The sequence below is a fragment of the Mus caroli genome, unplaced genomic scaffold, assembly GCF_978045245.1.
Source record: "Mus caroli unplaced genomic scaffold, Mus_caroli_1 scaffold_11, whole genome shotgun sequence".
Classification (NCBI taxonomy): domain Eukaryota; kingdom Metazoa; phylum Chordata; class Mammalia; order Rodentia; family Muridae; genus Mus; species Mus caroli.
In genome coordinates, this window is record NW_028227266.1 from 93,365 (window position 1) to 114,079 (window position 20,715).

The following is a 20,715-nucleotide window of genomic DNA, read 5'->3' on the forward strand; positions in this document are numbered from 1 at the left end:
GTGTTTGCAGTTTCTGCCTTTATAAGCCCCTTACCCTTTGAGCTGGGGGTCGACTCCTCTACCCCTGCATGGGATACTAGTCGTCCCCAGCGCACTAGCCTTTCCCGATTAAACCTCTTGCTGTTTGCATCAAGACCAGTCTCTCATGAGTTCTTGGGTGCCACGTCATCCTGGGGCTTGAGTGAGGGTCCCTCCCTGTTCGGGGGACTTTCAAGCTACAACCCTAGCATCAAATTGTTACATCAGAGCATGGATCCAAAATATCTCTTCAATATTAATGTTCTTTAGTTAAATCATAAAGTCAACCCTTCAATTTCCAAACTATTAACACATGAAAATTGACATTTAACTAACAGTAATTAAAATGAAAGCATTGAATGTTAACATTTGTCAGCTAGTAAAGAGATTAAAATTCAAGTTTTAGAAGAATGTAACAAAGTCAACACCTGGAAAGTAAAAATGTACCTTGATAAAATTATGGTTTTAAGTTGAATTAACAAGAAGTTAAGCATCGTATTTATAAATAAGAACAATATGTAAAACTAGATTATGCTTATTTCAACAGTTATATTCAGACAAACTATTCCAGACAGTGATGAGACACCTAAGCTATGTCTTATGGTGTCAAGAACCAGGAGCCAACACTGAGATGTTACAAGGCAAAAATTTTGTTTTAATAGCCAGGCCAAATCTCCTCAAGATTAGGAGATGTAGCCTCGACCAAAGTTAGGAGGTACTTTTATAACAAAGTGAGGAAATTAGTATAAAAGTGGAATTTTTGCAGTTAGCAGTTATTTATTTTTATGATTATTAAGAAAGCATATATTGTGGGTTTGTTGCAAGCCATAATGGAAACAATTTATGACATATAAATCACAAGACTAGAGAGGAGAAGAGTTAAAAGGAAATCAAGCTGTCCTTTATCTTAACCTTCAGACTGAGGCATGTTTAAAGCCAAGCCCATAAATCACAGGGCAGAAATAAATCAAAAGTTGACCAAAGAAAAAATGGAGTCAGCTGTTCCATAACAATTGATCAACTTGACTATATATTTGTTTTAAAACAAATACTGCCCTCCAGTCTGAGCCCATGCCTTGAGCAGACCTTGGGCTCTGGCTCTGCACAGAGCCTCACTACAACCAGAGGAAGCTCAACTTCTAGGTGCTCTAACATGCCCAAGATCATAGGGCCTCTAACATACCCAGGATCACAGGAAAGAAGGCCATAACATTTGCCCCAATACAGGAGTAACTGGGACCCCCCAGGATCCAGGGACACAGGAATCCCACCCATCCAGTGGCATGGGTTCCTTCCAATCTGAGCTGGTACCCTGAGCAGACCTTGGGCACTGGCTCTGCAACCCGCCCCACAACACCCAGAGGAAGCTCAGCTGCCAGGTGATCTAACACGCACAGGATTACAGGAATGGTCACACCAGGATTTCAGGATTCCAGAGGCAGTTTGACTCCCAAGAGCTCTGACATACACAGGATCTCAGGATCCCAGGATCCCAGAGTCACAGGAACACAGAGCAGTTGAACTCTGAAGAGTTCTGACACAACCAGGGTGGCAGAAGGGACAGGTTCCAGTTAAAAATAGCAAGGGCAGGTAGCACTAGAGATAACCAGATGGTGAGAGGAAAGCCAAAGAACATAAGCATATTGAGAGCAATCATTGTAAAGTATGTGCTCTTAAAATGGTGGTTCTCAATCTGTGGGTAGAGATCCCTTTGGGGATCAAATGATCCTTTCACTGGGATGTCCTATGACCATAGGAAATATCAGATATTTCCATTCCTGTTCACAAAAGTAGCAAAATTACAGTTATGAAGTTGCAAAAAAAAATTATGGTTGGGGTTACCACAACATGAGCAAGTGCATTTGGAAGGTTGAAAACCACTGCTCAAGATGCTGTTGGAGTTACACTGTATGTCATTGACCAAGATAGAGGTGAGTCACACGGTTGCTATTTAAAATATCTATTTGTTTGATAGATCTGTTTTGTTTTGTTTGTTTGTTTGTTTGTTTGTTTTTTGAGACAGGGTTTCTCTATGTAGCCCTGGCTGTCCTGGAACTCACTCTGTAGAATAGGATGGCCTCGAACTCAGAAATCCACCTGTCTCTGCCTCCCAAGTGCTGGGATTAAAGGCATGAGCCACCACTGCCCAGCAATAGATCTGTTTTTTTAAGCAATAGTTGAATCTAAGTTACATATACAGCATATTCGAAACAAAAGTTGAATCACACATAGAGAATGTTGTAGCACATTAAGAGTAACAACGTGTAGATTTTTTTTTACCTATAAGACTTTTGTTATTAGGTTTAAGTTAAATTTTGTTACAGATTTTTTTAACCCTGTCCAATGAACTTACAAATCTTGAGATAGTACATAGCATTGTTTTAAAAGACTTTTTTCAGAGTAGAGAAATTGTAGAGATAAAAGATTTTTAAGACTAGAAAGTAGAACAACTTTGGAGATAAGAGACTTTTGGAAGGGCAGCAAAAGAACATTTAGATATAAAAGATTTGGGAATTATTTGTTTATGCAATGGTAGAGGTTGTTACCATAAAAGATAATATAGAAATGAAGTATGCCATTCTTTTGTCATGGAGCTGTACCAAGGCCAAGCCATTTACAGTAAGACTGTGAGACCTTAATAAAACCTGAGTCTGGGGAGCAAACTAAAAAGGGTCATAAATGGAGCGCCAAAGTGGAGGAAAGCTCCAAAAGGGAGCTGAGAGACAGTACAGTGGCTCAGACTGGCTTTGAGATTTGCAGGATTCCAGGAAGCTCCTAAGGGGAGACTGACTAGAGGAAGCTCTAAGAAGAAGCTATGCACAGAGAGAAGTCTTAATGTCACAAATTTCAATCCCAGGTGTCCCAGAACAGATGAAAGACTTGCTTGAGAGAAATGTCCCAGATTGCAGAGGAGAAATGTCCCTTTCCATGTGATTGGGAACCCCAGACAGGTTAGAGAAACTTGCTGGCACATTGGTGCAGATTTTGTAGTAATAGCAGACAAAGCTGGTAGCTACAGGGGGACGTTTATCAAGTAGAGGAGAAAAGGGGGAAAAGAGAGATGACTACATGGGTATAGTTGCCCACGTAGACATGGTAGCTCTAAGAGCCAGAGAGACACTTACCAAGTAGTTGAGAATAGTTGAATAGATAAGAATCAAGACTCTAGAATTTATAGCCAAAACGGGTAGGTGGCAAAAGTCAGCAGAAAGAAATTATCCCTACAGACCTTAAGAGATTCAAATAGTCATCTTAATTTAGAGAGACCAGCTGCCTTTCAAAGAAACTAATTTGTGTTACTTCCGTGGTGGTTTCTGCACCAGATGAAAAACAAATGAGAACATGACTATGTTTCAGGATATTTAATCATACTGTGTGTACCTTGAGATTGTGTGATTTACTGGAAATTTTTTGTTGTGGTGGTGGTGGTGTGGCTCAGTCTTAGCACATATTTTTAATGCAAGAGATTTCTGTCTGAGTAGTGTAAACAGGATTAAATGAAGTCAAGAGTTGGAGAAAGCAACCACCTGACAAGAAATGACTATAAAATTATTGAGAAAAGAACCACAGAGAGTAAGAGTATGTCAGAAGGATGGATAGAGAGACACACAGGAAGTAAGAAGGAGGAAAATTCAGTTTAAAGGAGATTTTTTAAGATGGCGCAGGAGAGGGGCATTCCTTCTGGGACATTGGCTGAGGAGGAAGATCAACTGGGTGCTTTCTCTGCCTCTCAGAGCTAGCAGGCTTTCTTCCCAGCATCTGGTTCCCAAGTCTTCATTGGAAAAAATCAAACAACATGACTGCCCCGAGGTATGTTTTGAAGAGGATGTTTATTGTAGATATGAGGGAGAGAACAGCCAAAAGCATCTGTAAGTGTTTATACTGAACATGGCCAACAGACAGAGCTTGGCTTTGGGGGGTTGGGAGGGGGTAAGAGAGAAGAGAGGGATGCAAGTGTACCAAGAGAGAGCCAGGAGTAGAACCAGCTAGGAGCCAAGAGGCCAAGAGACCCAGTGTCCAAAACAGCTATGTTATATGGAGATCAGTAAGTCGGGGAAGGGAAGAAGCCGAAAGCCAGTCCCTGAGATGGAAACCTTTAGGGGAAGGGGAGAGGTAAGCAGTGCTGGGAGGAGTAACAGGTACTGAGTAATGTGGCAGAGAGCTGCAAGTATTTGCACTGATGTTTTAGTAGGCACTTCAGTCAGTGATTTGTCCCTCTTTCTTTGAGACCTAACAATGTGGAGTTGAGTAAACACTACAAATTAAAAACAATACTGTTACTGTTTTTTTGTCGAGTCAATCTCATAAAAGGGATATAATTATTGTCTCTAATTTTTCTGCCATTTAAACTTTACTTTGAAATATCTTTCCTGAAGTAGATCCAGTTTCTTCTGTTTTAGAGTTTCTACTCTTTCTGGTTTTTTAGATTATATTATAATTTACTCATTGGATTTCCTCCCTCCAAACCCTTTCCTATACCCATCTTCCTTGCTCTTTCAAATTCATCACCTCTTTTATTATTAATTGTACATACAAACATTAATACGAATTGTTCAATGTTTCTTGTATTTAAGTGTTTTCAGGCTGACCATTCATTGTTGGATAAACAATTGGCGTGCTCTTCCCTGGAGAAAAGTATTTCTCTTGCTCTCAGAATTCCTTATTTGCATATTGTTCTTTGTGTAGGGTTTAGACGTTCTCGACTTTTTGCCTGACCACGACAAGCACAACAGTTTTCATTGTCTTTGTTCAGTTCAGTTTGGGCAGCCACGCTAGAGAGACTTTATGGGTGTGGCTTCTGATATTCCCAGGAGACACAATTCACAGTAAACTTCCGTTTCTCCGCCTCCATTTTCTCTGCAGTGCTCTGAGCCTTAGGTGTAGGAGTTGTGCTGTAGATGTCAGTTGAGACTGAACTCTACAACTCTGCATTTCGATTGGTGTGGTTTACACAGGTAAGTTCCCTTAAGACTACAGTTATCTGTGAGTATAAGATCAAATGTTTAGCATTTAGTAACGTGATAATTGTAGGTCCTACTCCAACGATTACTATTCACCCAAATAAAGCAGCCAAATTTTCTGTTCCAAGCAGCAGTTTACAGACATTTGGCGGAGAAAGGGTCAACAAAGAATTTGAGTTCCGAAGGAGGTTGTGGTAGCCCCAGAGGCTCGTGGGAAATGTAGTACTATTGTCTGCAACATGGCGGCGTCCGGGTGAAAGGGTGTCAGAGCATAGCTGGTCAGGCTGCACCGGGGAAGGCTGGCGATTGACAAAGCAGCTGGGAGCTGAACATTTCTGGTGAGGAGAGAGAATAGTGTACGCCACCTGATTGGGGCCTGGGGATATGGAGGATCGCAAAACCTGGCTTACTCCTTTCAGCTCCCTGTCTGCTCTGTCTTGACCACCTTGGGCCGACTGAGACCACGAAGAGTGCAGTTTATGGGTTGGGGAGGTAAGGCCGTTGGGAGCCCTGGTAGGATCTAATGTCCTTATGTTTGGCATATGCTGGATGCCTGGTGGTGTCTGTGTTAGCTGCCATAGGGGTTGAAGACCAACCCTTGCTTTTAGTCGTTTTTCAGCAAGCATCAATTCTGTGAAGCACGGATATGCAAGGCACTCTTGGCCCACATCTGCCTTATATTTTTTCTTGATCAGTCCTTCTGCCTCTGGGGTGAAGAAGTGTCAGACTGTGGTTTTGATGATTTCGTTTAACGTTTGTCTCTAGCTGTTTGCCAGGTACCCAAGATTGTAGACGAGAGTTTTTGACTCCAACACATGCAGATAATTGGGATACTCACTCGATGGGTGTTACGGAAATCGCTGAAGATGGCTGCCAAATTTAGAATTACGGAGTTTAATAGCTAAAATGGCAAATTCTGCTTAGGTTTATTTAAATATGTATATTTAATGAGTCGCTACTACATATCACATCCTGTTTAAGTGCTGTATACTACCCGGTGAATAATACAGACAAAATCACTACTTCATGTACTTAACTTTCTATTCACTTACAGAAGATAACAATGAGTGTAAGAAAAAAATAGAGTGTGTAATTCAGAAACAGTAATTTTTTTCTTAATGTTTAACTCTGATTTCTTTTTAAATAGATAATGTAATTTGGATAGCTTATTAATTCAAAAGACATGTATCACCAGCATGTGTATCTGTATACCACCTACATGCCAGAAGAAGGAGTGAGATCTGGAACTGGAGTTGTGGATGGTTTGAATTACTATGTGGGTGCTAGGACTTGAACCCGGGTCTTCTGGAAGAGCAGCTAGTACTTATAACCACTGAATCATCTCTCTAGCCACAGCTCTATTTTCTAACTCAGACACGGACACAGTACAATTGGTACTTGGGGTACTATCCAACAAGATATATTGAGAGTTTACTAGTAGCAGAGCCTTTATTTCTTTGTTCTCTTCTTACCAGCAGAGAATTTGCTCAGACTGAAGGCAACTGAACAACTAACTTCGATGGCTAGTATCCTATTTAATAGTGATCTTACTCCTGTCACATGCCAGGTGCATGCAAGCAGCTGTGCACTGACCCGATCCCTGTTCTTCACATCTGAGTAATCAGCCAAGGCCTATTGATCCTGTGGGAATTTTGTTCTCATCCTTTCCCTCTCCTTTCCTTTCCTTTCCTTTCCTTTCCTTTCCTTTCCTTTCCTTTCCTTTCCTTTCCTTTCCTTTCCTTTCCTTTCCTTTCCTTTCCTTTCCTTGTATGCCTCCAGTAGAAACTAGGTTAACATTTCTGCTTTCTACAGGTGGATTAGTGCAGGTCTTCTCATTCCGCATTGTCCTATCATCATTTACAATTAACCTGCTTTACTGACTGTACCTCCTAACTTGTTTGCTAAGAAACTGACGTAATGCCATTTTCCTACTGTCAAACTACTAGAGTTTTGACTGTTCCTTAGTTGGTTTTTTTTTGTTGTTGTTGTTCTTTTTTTGTTTTTTGTTTTTGTTCTTTGTTTGTTTTTTGAGACAGGGTTTCTCTGTGTAGCCCTGGTTGTCCTGGAACTCACTCTGTAGACCAGGCTGGCCTCGAACTCAGAAATCTGCCTGCCTCTGCCTCCCAAGTGCTGGGATTAAAGGCGTGCACCACCACACCCGGCTTGCCTTAGTTGTTTTGAAACATAATTTTATTTGTTTATTTTATTTGTTTACTTTGAGGTATGCAGCTTTATTCTAGAGGGTCAATAAACATTTGCTACTCAAAAAAATTTTATGCCAGCTGGATATGATGCTACACATTTGTATTCCTAGCATACAAAGGCTGAGACAGGATTAACATTGTGAGTTTGAGGTCACCTAGGTCTTCGTAGTAAGAAACTGCCTGAATAAACAAAACATAAGCATATACTGGACATGTGGGTATATACCCACTTCAGAGGTAGATATCAGAAATGCAAGGTTATCCTCTGCCTTGTCACAATTTGGAGACCAGCCTGGGAGATACTTGGGACCCTCTTTCAAAACAAAACAACAAGAAAGTGGGGAGGGAGAACCCTTTAAATTATGTCTGTATTTCACTATTGTTGTTGGACATTATCATTTTTCCTTTTTCCTTTTTTTTTTTTAAATTATCTCTCTGAATACCTTCTTTTTAAATGACTATTTGTTCAGTTCCTTCTAATTTGAAGTTTTACAGACTTTTTCAGTAACATTGTTTTTGTGTTTTGGTCTCTAGTTATGCCACAAAAACCAGTAATACTATTAAATACTATTAGCAGTTAATTATATGGAGATATGTCATAATTTTTCATTGTTTAGTATGTGCTTGTTTTGCTCATCTCACAAGTTCTCACAAAGCCATGTGCCATGTTATACTTGTATGGTTAGATCACTGAGACTATCGTAGGCATACATGCTCACTTAGTTACCATTCACTCATTCTTTCCAGATGTTTCCTGGGCACATACTAGATGCTGGCATTCCTACTTTGCCAGAGTTTACATCATGATGGAAAACTTAAGCTAACAGATGAATTGTTATAAATTGTGTTAAATTCTGAAGTATTTTTACATTTTTATTTGTTTTCCATTTTCTAGATTTTTGGAAAGGAAACTAAGGTTTCTTTTTTTTTTAGTTTTTTTATTACGTATTTTCCTCAATTACATTTCCAGTGCTATCCCAAAAGTCCCCCATACCCTCCCCCCTCTTTTTTTTTCTTTACGTAACACAGAAAATTTTATAAAGTATAGAATGTATGAATAATAATTGTTCCTTCAAGACTTTTGAGATAACTTTTTATATATTTTGCTTACAGTATTACTATGAATATCAATCATAAAGGTGTTTTGAAACTCACTAAAATGGAAAAGAAGTTCTTAAGGAAACAGAGTAAAGCCAGGCATGTGTTGCTGAAACATGAAGGCATCCAGGCAGTGTCTTATCCCACTCAGGTGACCTTAAATTGTTATTATCATTTGAATGTGGCTGTATCAGTATGTTTATGTATTATGGGGTTTTTTTGTTTGTTTGTTTCTTTTTTCATAATTAATTTATTTACTTTATATCCCAGTCACAGCCCTCCCTCATTTGCCCAGTACCATCACTACATCCCCATTCCTCCCTACTCCCCTTTTACTCAGAAAAGGGCAGCCCCCCACCCCATGGGTACCAACCCACTTAGGCAAATCAGATTGGAGTAGGACTAGGTACATCCTCTCTCACTGAGGCCAGACAAGGCAGCCTAGCTAAGGGAAAGGGACCCAAAGGCAGGCAATGGTGTCAGAGACAGCTCTGGCTTCAATTTTTAGGAGATACACATAAAGATCAAGCTTTATATCTGCTAACTATGTGTAGGGGGCCTACATCTAGCCCATGCATGCTCTTTGGTTGGTGGTTCAGTCTCTGTGAGCCCCCATGTGTCTAGATTAGTTGACTCTGTAGATCTTGTGTTATCCTTGACCCTCGGTCCCATCCCTCACTTTCCCATAAGACTCCCCGGGCTCCACCTAATGTTAGGCCATAGATCCCTAAATCTGTTTCTATTAGCTGCCAGATGAAGCTCTTCAGAAGACAATTATGCTAGGCTCCATTCTGCAAGCATAGCAGAGTATCATTTATAGGGTCAATGGTTAGCTCCCTACCATGGGTATTATGTTAATATACTTTAGTAGAGCTCAAAGCTGTAATTGTTATGTATTACACCCATATTAAATATACATTGTGGCAGGATGTGCTAGTTTTCCATTTATATGGTAGCCTAGTCTGTAGTTTGAATTCCTTTTGCTAGTGGAAGTTGAACTAGAGTGGTGGTTCTCAATCTGTAGGTCACAACCATTGGAAAATACATATTTCCGATGGTCTTAGGAACCCCTAACCATAAATTTATTTTCCTTGCTCCTTCATGCTAAATTTTGTAGTGTCTAATTTCCTAATACCATCAGAAGTATGTGTTTTTCAATGGTTGTGATTCACAGGATGAGAACCACTGAACTAGAGCATGTTGCAGGTACATATTAGTAATAATATTGTACAAGTCTTTATAGTTGATAATACAAATTCAACAATCATTATTATGCTTAGTTCTTTTTAAAAGTCTATATGAGCTAGATTGGAAAACTGTCTAGAGAGGTTACTTTCCTCTATTATAAACCAGTTAGTGATTGAATAGAAACTTGAAGGTAGATCTTTTATATCCTAATACAGTCTTGTTTCTTTTCTCCCCTTTTCTATGTTACAAAGTATTTAGATTATATAATACAAAATATTTTCATTAGTCCTTATTTATAAAACCTTTTCACTGTCTGTTGGCAGTAATTAAGTAAGATGATATGAGCTACTGTAAAGTTTCTTGGGCTTTAAATTACAGCTCAGTTTAAATCCTCACTTCTCTTCTTATTTAGACAGGAGCATTATTTTGACCTGGGCTTTATTTCTAAGCTGGGCATAGTATAGCATAGTTAAAGCTTTTGGACTCTCAGAGGTAAATCTGCTTGTCTTTTATTTATTAATGAAGTGACTAGTGACTTCTAAGTAGCCTGTGATCACTGGAGACTCCAAGGTATGATTGGATAAGTCAACTTAGCCATGCTTTTTTCCTGTGAAAGGAAGTTAAGTTGAGTACTATATTAGTTGCCGTTTTTTATCATTACAACAGAATATGTGACAGAATAAGGAAGAAAGAAATTAATTTTTTATCACAATTTAGAAACTACAGTTTCTATAGCAGAAAAGACATGATATACTAGCTTCTGTTCTTCCATTGTCCTCCCTAAAACATGGTCATGTTTGTCACAAATTCTGGTACCAACTTGTATTAGTTAGGGTTTCTATTGCTGCAACAAAACACCATGACCAAAAAAGCAAGCTGGAGAGAAAGAGGTTTATTTAGTTTACATTTCCACAGCCCTATTCATCACTGAAGGAATTCAGGACAGGAACTCAAAGAGGGAAGAATCCTGGAGACAGAAGCTAATACAGAGGCCATGGCTGCTGCTGCTCATTGGCTTGCTTACCCTTACTTGCTTTGCCTGCCTTTTATAGACCCCAGGACCACCACACCAGTGGTGGCACCACCCACAATAGGCTGGGCCTTCCCCCATTGATCACTAGGTTTGGAAATGCCTTAGAGCTGGATCTTATGAAAGCATTTCCTCAACCAAGGCTCCTTCTTCTCTAATGTCTCTAGATTGAGTCAAATTGAGACAAAACATCCAGTATACTGGTATTCTAGATCATGTTGTATGAGAATGTACAGAGAATAGAAAAAGGTACTTTGTTTCCTTTAGTGTCTCTTACTCAGTTTTGGGGAAAGAATTGAAATGTTTTTGTAATGGTTGTCACATATAACCAAATTGTTATGGCATGTTTTGAAAATACCTTACTGAATAAGGTCCATGGTAAAGCAATCTGAGAATAAATTTTCTGCTGTTCAATGTAGTACTGTAGCAATGAATTGAATATAAGTATATCCTATACTTGTGTGTAAAATGTATTTGGCTAGACTCTATAGAAGAGAGTTTTATCTTTCTTATTGTTCAATTTATTGGCAATTCTATTACACTCTTCAAGGAAGCTTATAGATATCCTCGTTTTATGTAATCTAGTTAATTTACTAATTTTGAGCTAAATACATTTCAAAGAGTTAGTAAACTATTATAATGAGAACAAATGGGTCTTGTAGGCTAAGAATTTTTTCACATTTTAAAAGCATATTAAAAAATTGAACTGAGAAATTTATATGATCTGTATACCCTTGAAATACTCTTTTAAGAATATTTTCAACAGTTGGTATAAATAATGAAATTGGTAAGAGTACACTATCCCAGCTGGGGAGTGGTGGTGCATATCTTTCATCTAAGCACTCCAGAGTTAGAGGTGGATGAATCTTTGTGAGTTCAAGATCAATCTGGTCTACAGAGCTAGTTCCAGGACAGCCTACATAATATATTCATAATACATGGGTACTGTGGCACATGCACTCCCGCACACAGACACACAGAGACACACAGACACACACATGCATGTGCATATGCTTTCACATTTATACAAATAAGATTTAAAAATAATAGGTGGTAAATTACATTGACATACTTTAACACTATATAGGGAATTTTTTTTTTCAGAATCTTTCCCCCTTTTTTTTTTTGGTTTTTCGAAACAGGTTTCTCTGTATAGCCCTGGACTCACTTTGTAGACCAGGCTGGTCTCGAACTCAGAAATCCGCCTGCCTCTGCCTCCCGAGTTCTGGGATTAAAGGCATATGCCACCACGCCTAGCTGGGAATTTTTTTTAAGTATAGTAACTATGAGAGTACTATACCATGAATATAAAAATAAAGATGAGAGGATTCCCTCTTTCACTCCAAATCCCTTGACTAGAGCAGTCTTCAAAGTGACAGAAAATAAGCTTGCAACTTATAAAGGAAAGAAAATTACTTAAAATTTGACTGAACTATTTTTGACTCAGTTAATTTCCTTGAGAAGAAATCTTTTCATGTTTCATGAACCTGCTATTAATTTTTTAATTCAATTTCTTGGCTTTACCTTTTTGGTAAACATGGCATAATGGTTATATTCAAAGTGTGAGTTCCAGAAAACTAACAGCAATAATATTTAGACCTAGCTTCTTAATTACTCACTTAACTCAATGTTTTGGTGAGTAGGTTCCTGCTCTATAAAGTGGGGCTTATATTATACAAATAAGTTTACTCTGTCTTAAAAATTATGCTAAATATGATTAAATGGGTAAGGGCAAAAAGTGTCAAGGCTGCATGCTTCTCTCTCTAGTCTTCTTTCCTTTCTTTTTATTATGCTAATTTGGATTGCTGAACAATGGGAATTTCTCTCTTAACTTATATTTCTGGTGATGAAGAAATTAATATATCAACAATATAAGTATTTAAAAATAAATGTTTATAGCATTGGAATACTTTTACCCCAAATATTTAATAAATTAGTTTGTATACTTTGTATGAAGCTATCAGAACAAATAACTATTTTTGTGTGCAAAGAAATCAGAAACTATTTTTAGTTACATTTTTCTGAAATAATATAATTTCATTTTAACTTGAAAATAAATAGGTTATATCCATTATATCCATTGTTTATTACTTTTTTTTTTTAGAGCCTGGTTATTGCCAATGGTGGGCTGGGTAATGGCGTAAGTAGGAAACAACTGCTTTTGACTTTAGAGAAATGTGGACCTGTGGAAGCTCTCCTCATGCCACCTAATAAGCCATATGCATTTGTAATATTCCAAACCATTGAAGAATCCAAGAAAGCCTATTTTACCCTCAATGGAAAAGAAATCATTGATGATTTGGGGCAGAAGATCTTTCTGTACTTGAATTTTGTTGAAAAAGGTACCTTGACGTTAGCTTCTTTAAATTTAATTTTTTTGTGTGAATTTTCTTTTTACAGAGTCTCTTTCAATTATTCTTTATGTCTGGGAGGTGTGTGCTGGTGTGCTTGATCATGCTGTGCCTGTGGGGGTCAAAGGTTAATGTGGGAAGAGAAGAGCCCTTATTTGCTGCTAGTGGGAATATGGATAACAACTTGAAGTGGAATTTCCATATGATCCAGCTTTTCCACTCCTGGGTATATAACCAAAAATTTTAATGTTTACTTTTCTGTTGGCTAAAAATGTTGAACATTTTTAGTTGTTTCTATTTCTTCTTTCAAGATTTGTCTGCTTTATTCATTTGCCTGTGAACAACGAAAAGATAATAACAAACAACTTCCCTTTGATCCCTTTCTTTGCTACCTCATTATTAGCATAGAGAAAAGCTGATTTTTAGCCGGGCGGTGGTGGCGCACGCCTTTACTCCTAGCACTTGGGAGGCAGAGGCAGGTGAATTTTTTGAGTTTGAGGCCAGTCTGGTCTACAAAGTGAGTTCCAGGACAGCCAGGGCTACATAGAGAAACCCTGTCTCTAAAAAAAAAAAAATTTTAAAAGCTGATTTTTGGGTGTTGATCTTGTACCCTTATTTTGTTAAAAGTATTTATTGGGTTTAAGTATTTTCTGGTGGAGGATTTATGAACACAAATATAGATAACTTGACTTCTTTCTCTGAGTATACCTCTTTTATTTCTTCCTCTTTCTGCTCTAGCTAAGACTTCAAGCACTATATTGAATAAGAGTAGAGAGAAGACACCTTTGTATCATTACTCTTCTGATATTAGAGGAATTAATTCAGTTTTTCTCTGTATGTAGGATTGCTGTATATGTAGCCTTAATATGTTGTGGTATAGTACTTTCTAGTTTCATCAACCCTTTTATCATGAAGAGATATCATAAAGACTTCTACATTGTGTGAAATGATCATCTAGTTTTGGTTCTCATTCTGTATTGTCTTACACTTGACTTTTTTTATAACAATTTATATAGTAAGTATTATGAAAAGTGTTATCCTTGAATGATGTTTAGAAAGCAACTCAAATTATTTATGTACAAAGAGAAGACTTGGGTACCATTCTTTGCTGAAGAGAACATAACATGCAGCATGACTGATTTGGTCTTTTCTTTTTTTTTCTCCATTTTGTGGGTGCCATTTAGCATTCTTACTTCTGAAATGACAATTAAGAGCCTTTCAGACTATGCTTCTGGGGAACAGTTCTCTGTATAGAGGAGTATGGGTTTTGCATAAAACTGATTTTTTTGTTTTTCTGTAGCACAATGGAAAAAAATGGGACTTCAAGCCTTACCTCCAGGCCTTTTGGTGGTAGAAGAAATTATTTCTTCTGAGGAGGAGAAAATGCTTTTGGAAAGTGTTAATTGGACAGGAGATACAGGCAATCAGAATTGTAAGTAAAAATCTATGGTCCAAAAATTAGATTGCTGGATACTATCCTGTTTCTGGTCTTGCTTTTGTTTTCTTATTGTACACTATAAGTTTACTGACATTCTACTATTTCCTCAAGATCACTGGAAGCAGCTTAGACCTAATAGTAGGCAAGCTGCACTGACAATTATTAAGTACAGTGTTATATATAACATTTGTAAAGCTACCAGTTCTAAATTCCAGTCTTTTATAAACCCCAGAGGAATAGTTTTTATCAGCCCTTCACTGTTTGAAATCTTGTTTGGTCATTGACTTGGTCCAGCAGGTTGTTCTTAGTGACAGCTTCCTGAGGACCAGGGGATCAAGACTAGAACGTTCAGGTCAGCAGGTCTTGCACAAGTATGTTTTATGTCAAACAAGCTTATTAAGAAGCATTGGGAGTGGGTGGGGGAGCATGTGGGGGACTTTTGGGATAGCATTGGAAATGTAAACGAAATAAATACCCAATTTTAAAAAAAGGTTAATGAAAATATTAAAAAAAAAAGTACAGCATCATATATACAGTTTATAGGGGGAAAATGGAACAAAATCAGGAGAAAGTAAGTTAGTCAGCTAATGTTGCACAAAACAACACAGTGTATCTTATGTGTGCCACAGACCAAGTACTCAGTCACCCTGGGTACTGATAACTACTGTTTCTTCAAAGGGACTGATAACTACTGTTTCTTCAAAGGAGAAAAGTCAGGTTCCCAGAACTTTGACTCTTTCAAGGCCCTGGCCCAACCCCCAGACTGGAACTTGCCAGATCTGTATGGAGCAAGGACACAGAGGAAGTGTTCTTTTCTCTTTTCATCATGGCCTCTGAGAAGCCATAGAGTGACCTGGCCCCCAACAGCTCCCTTCTGCTCTGAGGGTTCCTCTAAGTTCTTCTCAGTAGTACAGGATATCCCATAAGCATGAAGGTGCTATGAGAGCTGCTCTGCCTCTCTCCAGATCATTAGCAACTGTATGAGTGGCAGTATATATGCACACTTCTGTCCCGTTAATAGGTGAAACTCTTAAGTGTTTTAAACAACAAAACAAATGATATAAACAAAATGGCTTACGATATTCAAACAATAATTTAGCAATTAACAGAAGTTGTTATTACCTATGACTCCTTACAATGTTAAATGAAATATGAAGAGTTGCTATAAATTTTTATCAAAGAGTTTATTTTCTTTATACAGTTCAAAGGTCCTTAAAACACAGAAGAGTAAAACATTTTGGTTATGAATTTCACTATGAGAACAACACTGTGGATAAAGATAAGCCCTTACCTGGGGGTAAGTACATATTAATACACTCTTATTGCTGGCTTAGAAAGAGTGATACCTTAGAAGTTAATTTTAGTTAGGGTGCATGTCATCTATCAGCAAACTCTTGAGATAACTGATTAAATTTAGGTCATTTTCATGTATTAAGTAGCCTGGTTTTGTTGTAAAGGTTCAAAGATTTGATGAAGTCAAAGCTCCTGTTTACTTTTACCATCCTTCTCTACTCCTTCCCTTTAAAAGTAGGTGCTCTGATCAGTTTACCACACATTCTTCTTCTTCTTTTTCTTTTCATGAAATGAGTTCATATTCAAGTGTGACTATGTAGTCAAGTACATAGTTGAACATGAGTAGCCTCATATCATAAAAGTAGTCTTCTATCATTCATATACAGTATATATCATTTCTATATACTCCTTTGCTCTATATTGTGCCTTGGAGATCTTAAGTCATGTTGTCATTTTAAAGTGTGTCAGGGTAGTTACCTACTTCAGGCATTCAGGTTATTTCTAGTTTTCAGCACTTAAAAATAGCACTTTAGTGAGTATCTTTGTGTGTACTTTTTCATATGCTGTGTAACAGTTTCTTAAGCAGGACTGCAAAAATGTAGATTGCTGCTTTTCAGCTTAGGTTCATCTAACAGACACACTTTCCTTCAAAGAGCTGGATCAGAATATTTTTACACACTCTCCCCGTCCATTCTTTCCAACGTGCTGCGCAGCCTTTCAGTGTATGGTTTCCTAGTTAGTAATGACATTTGCCACTTGTAATTTCTTTTCTGATTTTCTTTTCATATCTTTTACTGGGTGCATTTTAAAAAATGGTCTATATAAATTGGTTACCTAAGTTCGACTGGCAGTAATTCATCTATTAGATTCAATTTTACGTATTTATTTATGTGTTTATTTGTGTGTGTGTGTGTTTGTTTGTTTGTGTGTTTGTACAAGTGTCTTTGAGAAGGGGACAGTCTTCAGTATTGTTCTTCTGGAGCTGTCCATCTTATTTTGAGACAGGGTATCACTGGCCTTGAACTCACCAAATAGACCAGTCTGGTTGGCCAGTGAACTGCCTGTCTCTGTCTAGTTTTTACAGGTATATATTACCATGCCCAACTTTTTTTCTATCTTATCCAACAGGTCCTTTGTGGGTTGAACCATCTCCAGTCCTACATATATTTTTTTTATGATCTTGATCATATTTAAGGCTTTTAAACATGGTAAAATCACCTTTATGACCTCATAAAAATTTTATTTGATTACGTATGATTTTTTTAAAAAGTAATAATTTACAATCTTTGAGGAAAATGGAATACTTTCAAAACTTTACAAAGTATACGATTTTATTTCTAACATAAAATCTACAGGTTGAGCCTCCCTAATCTGAAAATCCAAAATTCAAATTTCTCTAAAATCTAAAGGTGTTTGGGAGCTGACATTATGCCACCAGTGGAAAGTCTCCATATCTAAGCTCATGTGATGGGTCAGTCAAGACACAAGTACTTGAAAAATAAGATATAAAATTACTCTCAGCCTGAGGTGTAAGGTATTATGAAACATTATTAAATTTGGATAAGGGCAATGCAATGTGTATTAAGTTTTATTATTTTATAAAGTATCAACATTATTAGTAGTAAAATTACTATTTTGTGCTTTTTATTTGCTAGAATCAATGGTGTAATAACTTTAAAGGAGTCTTACAAGTCTATTTAATTTAATTTGCCTGTGGATTTATCACTTTTATTTGTTTATTTATTTATAATTTTTATTTACCATGTTTATTTATTAGTGTATTTTACAACACTAAAAACTTTGATCACTATCATAGTGTTACTGTCTTTTTTATTCATGTTTAGACATGCAGATAGTTGAGTGTGTTTTGCTTTTCTGGTTACCGACTTTAGGTCTTCCTGAGATTTGCAGTAGCATTTTGGAGAAGTTGTTGAAAGAAGGTTATATTAAACATAAACCAGACCAGTTGACCATAAATCAATATGAACCTGGGCATGGTAGGTGTTTCTTTTAAAAAAAATGTTTGTTTTACTTTTTAGATCATTTATTTTCTTTTATGTAGGTGACTGTTTTACCTGCATGAATCACACGTGTCCTTAGTGCCCTTGAAGATCAAAGAGAGCATCAAGTGCTGTGGAACTGTAGTTATGGATGGTTGTGAGCTCCTGTGTAGGTCCACTGATAGAGTAGCTAGTCTCTTCTTTTTTTTTTTTTTTTTTCAATAATTATTTCTATTCACTTTACATCCCAATTGCAGTGTCTCCTCTCCTCTCCTTCCAGTCCCACCCTTAGAAATGCTCCTTTTACCCCTCCTTTTCTCCTCAGAGAAGGAGAAGCTTCTGCTTAGGTATGGCCCAACGCTGGGCCACATAGTCCCAGCAGGACTAGGCACATCCTCTCCTGCTGAGACCCAACCAAGCAGTGCAGATAGGGGAAGGGGTGCTCTTAAACTTAGAGCCCTGGGCTGGTGAGATTGCTCAGTGGGTAAGAGCACCCGACTGCTCTTCCGAAGGTCCGGATTTCAAATCCCTTAAGGCTGGATCTTAACTGTTTAGCCAGACTGACTCAGAATTGAGCTGCTTGTGTCTCAGCTCCTCCAGTGCCAGGATTGCAGGTGTGTGCTGTCATGCCCATACTGTAAATATCTGAACCGCATATATTCCTGTCTACAATCCTTTAGGAGAGTGTATCTTTTTTCTTTGTATTGTTTCTTTGTGTTGCAGTTCCCTTAGCAATGGCTGTTCATTTACCAAAAATTGTGTCTTGATACACTTAGTCCTTACATTTGTCCTCTGTTCTCCAAGTCCTTGAGAATCCCAGTGCTTAAAGGAAGAGGAGGGGAAGAGGGAGGAGAAGAGAGAGAGAGAGAGAGAGAGAGAGAGAGAGAGAGAGAGAGAGAGAGAGAGAGAGACTAGTATTTTTCTTCCACATTGTCCTCTTATGCTATGAATGTTCCTATTTAAATAGTGACTCTTGAGCCTGGATTTTATAGTCAAGTTTCAGTGTGATGATGTTGAGATATTGTTTCAGATTTAGTTTAAGTTTATTGAATCATATTTATTATGCTTGCTGTGATGGTTTATATATTCTTGAGCCAAGGAGTGGCACCATTTGGAGGTGTGGCCTTGTTGGAATAGGTGTGACCTGGTTGGAGTAGGTGTGCCTCTGTGGGTATGAGCTTAAGATCCTCACCCTAGTTGCCTGGAAGTCAGTCTTCCACTAGCAGCCTTTGGATGAAGACATAGAACTCTCAGCTCTGCCTGCGCCATGACAGCCTGGATGCTGCCATGCTCCCACCTTGATGATAATGGACTGAACCTTTGAACCTGTATGCCAGCCCCAATTAAATGTTGTTTTTTATAAGACTTGCCTTGGTCATGGTGTCTGTTCACAGCAGTAACACCCTAACTAAGACACTTGCCTTTAACTAAGATTATTGTAGCTTTTAAAGAATCAAACACCCTTTTCACTGTCCTTATGTGCAGCTAGGTGTGCCCAGTCTGAATCTGCATCGGACAATGAAATGATGTCATGTTTTCTATCTCAGGAATTCCTGCCCATATTGACACGCATTCTGCATTTGAAGATGAGATTATTTCTCTCAGTTTGGGGTCAGCGGTAAGTACAGTGTAAAACATTTTTTTTTTTAAATAGCTTTTAGCATATTTTTACCTTGCACATTGCCTCCCCTTCACCCTTGTGGGACTATCTACATTGTAAAGAAAATAAATAAGATTTTTTTTTTTTTTTTTTTTGTAAATAGAAAGGGCTGGGCTGGAGAGATGGCTCAGCAGTTAAGAGCACTGGCTCTTCTTCCTCAGGTCCTGAGTTCAGTTCCCAGCAACCACATTATGGCTCACAACCATCTGTAATAGGATCCAATGCCCTCCTCTGGTGTGTCTCAATGTACACACGAACAAAAATACATCTTAAAAAAAATACCATTGATATTAAAAAAAGAAAGAAAAGGCTGGGTGGTGGTGGCGGTGGTGCATACCTTTGATCCCAGCACTTGGGAGGCAGAGGCAGGCAGATTTTTAAGTTTGAGGCCAGTTTTTAACTTTGTAGACCAAATTGGTCTACAAAGTGAGTTCCAGGACAGCCAGGGCTATACAGAGAAACCCTGTCTCGAAAAAACCAAAATAAAATAAAAGAAAAGAAGAGAGAGAGAGAGAGAGAAAGCATTACACTTTAATTACTTCCAGAGTGGGAAGTTTTTACAGTCTCTCTTTTTAGATGTCTGAAGTTTTATCTTATATAGTTCATTAGATGATATGAAAAATCTATTCATTTATGTATCCATTTCACATTAGCAGTTACGTGAAATCCAGATTTTCTCTAGTGCCGTTTGGCCACCTTTTGACCTCCCTTTGCATGCTTGACACCTAGTGGCAAAAGACAATAGTTGCAGGAAGTAGACTAATGACAGAACTGAAGTTCAGGTACCTGGGAATTTTATTCATTTTAGTCTTGGTCTCTTTGTCCTTGAGCTCCCTCTGTAGACCAGGCTGGGCTGGAACTTAGAAAGATCCATCTGCCTCTGCTTTCTGAGTGCTAGAGTAAAGACATGTCGTGTACCACCACACCTACTCACATGACAGATCTTTTTACTTAAGTACCTTGAGTCAGACCTTTTAGACACTTCAGCAGAGGATTATTTCTGCCCTTCCAGGTCAAGGAGAGGCCCATATTATTCAGTGCTTAATTTCTGTAGTTGCAAGCTGCTAACCATGGAAAACCATGATGTAAATTGGTGAATGTAAGTAAGCCCCTCAAATGTACAGTACGAATTACTACTCTGACAGCCAGGCTCAGCTTCTTGGGGCATGTAAGTCATTAGTCCCCAACCCCATACTACTCTAGTGGCCTTACTGGCCATTTCCAGCTCCTGGAGATGCAGGCAGCAATCTATGCCTTACAGAAAAAGAACACAAGATCTGGCCACAAAAATCCCATCAATTTCTGGGTTTTTCCCAACATCAGGGCACAGAATCCCACCAGTCTACTTGCTCTACGGTCAGGCCACAGAATATCAGCAATTCCTAAGCATGCCCTAAAATCAGTCCATAAAATCCGAACAGTCCCCAGGCCTCCCTGGAAAGCTCTCCCTCAACTTAGAAACCCTACATAAACT

At 38.2% G+C, this 20,715-nt stretch overlaps 1 protein-coding gene across 5 annotated transcripts in view; it reads left to right on the plus strand.

The window, feature by feature from the left end:
• Positions 1-5,195: 5,195 nt before the first annotated feature.
• The window catches only part of Alkbh8 (alkB homolog 8, tRNA methyltransferase), a 56,174-nt gene continuing 40,654 nt past the window's right edge, over positions 5,196-20,715 (plus strand). The window contains exons 1-7 of one of the 5 annotated variants that reach the window (XM_085844381.1): positions 5,196-5,317; positions 8,297-8,432; positions 12,604-12,841; positions 14,151-14,282; positions 15,490-15,585; positions 17,474-17,578; positions 19,129-19,199. In XM_085844381.1, the coding sequence (XP_085700507.1) occupies positions 8,304-8,432; positions 12,604-12,841; positions 14,151-14,282; positions 15,490-15,585; positions 17,474-17,578; positions 19,129-19,199 (771 nt within the window). In that variant the 5' untranslated portion in view covers positions 5,196-5,317; positions 8,297-8,303. The remainder of the gene's footprint in view (positions 5,318-8,296; positions 8,433-12,603; positions 12,842-14,150; positions 14,283-15,489; positions 15,586-17,473; positions 17,579-19,128; positions 19,200-20,715) is intronic. The other 4 variants (XM_085844382.1, XR_015048901.1, XM_085844379.1 and 1 more) reach the window with 4 other exon arrangements.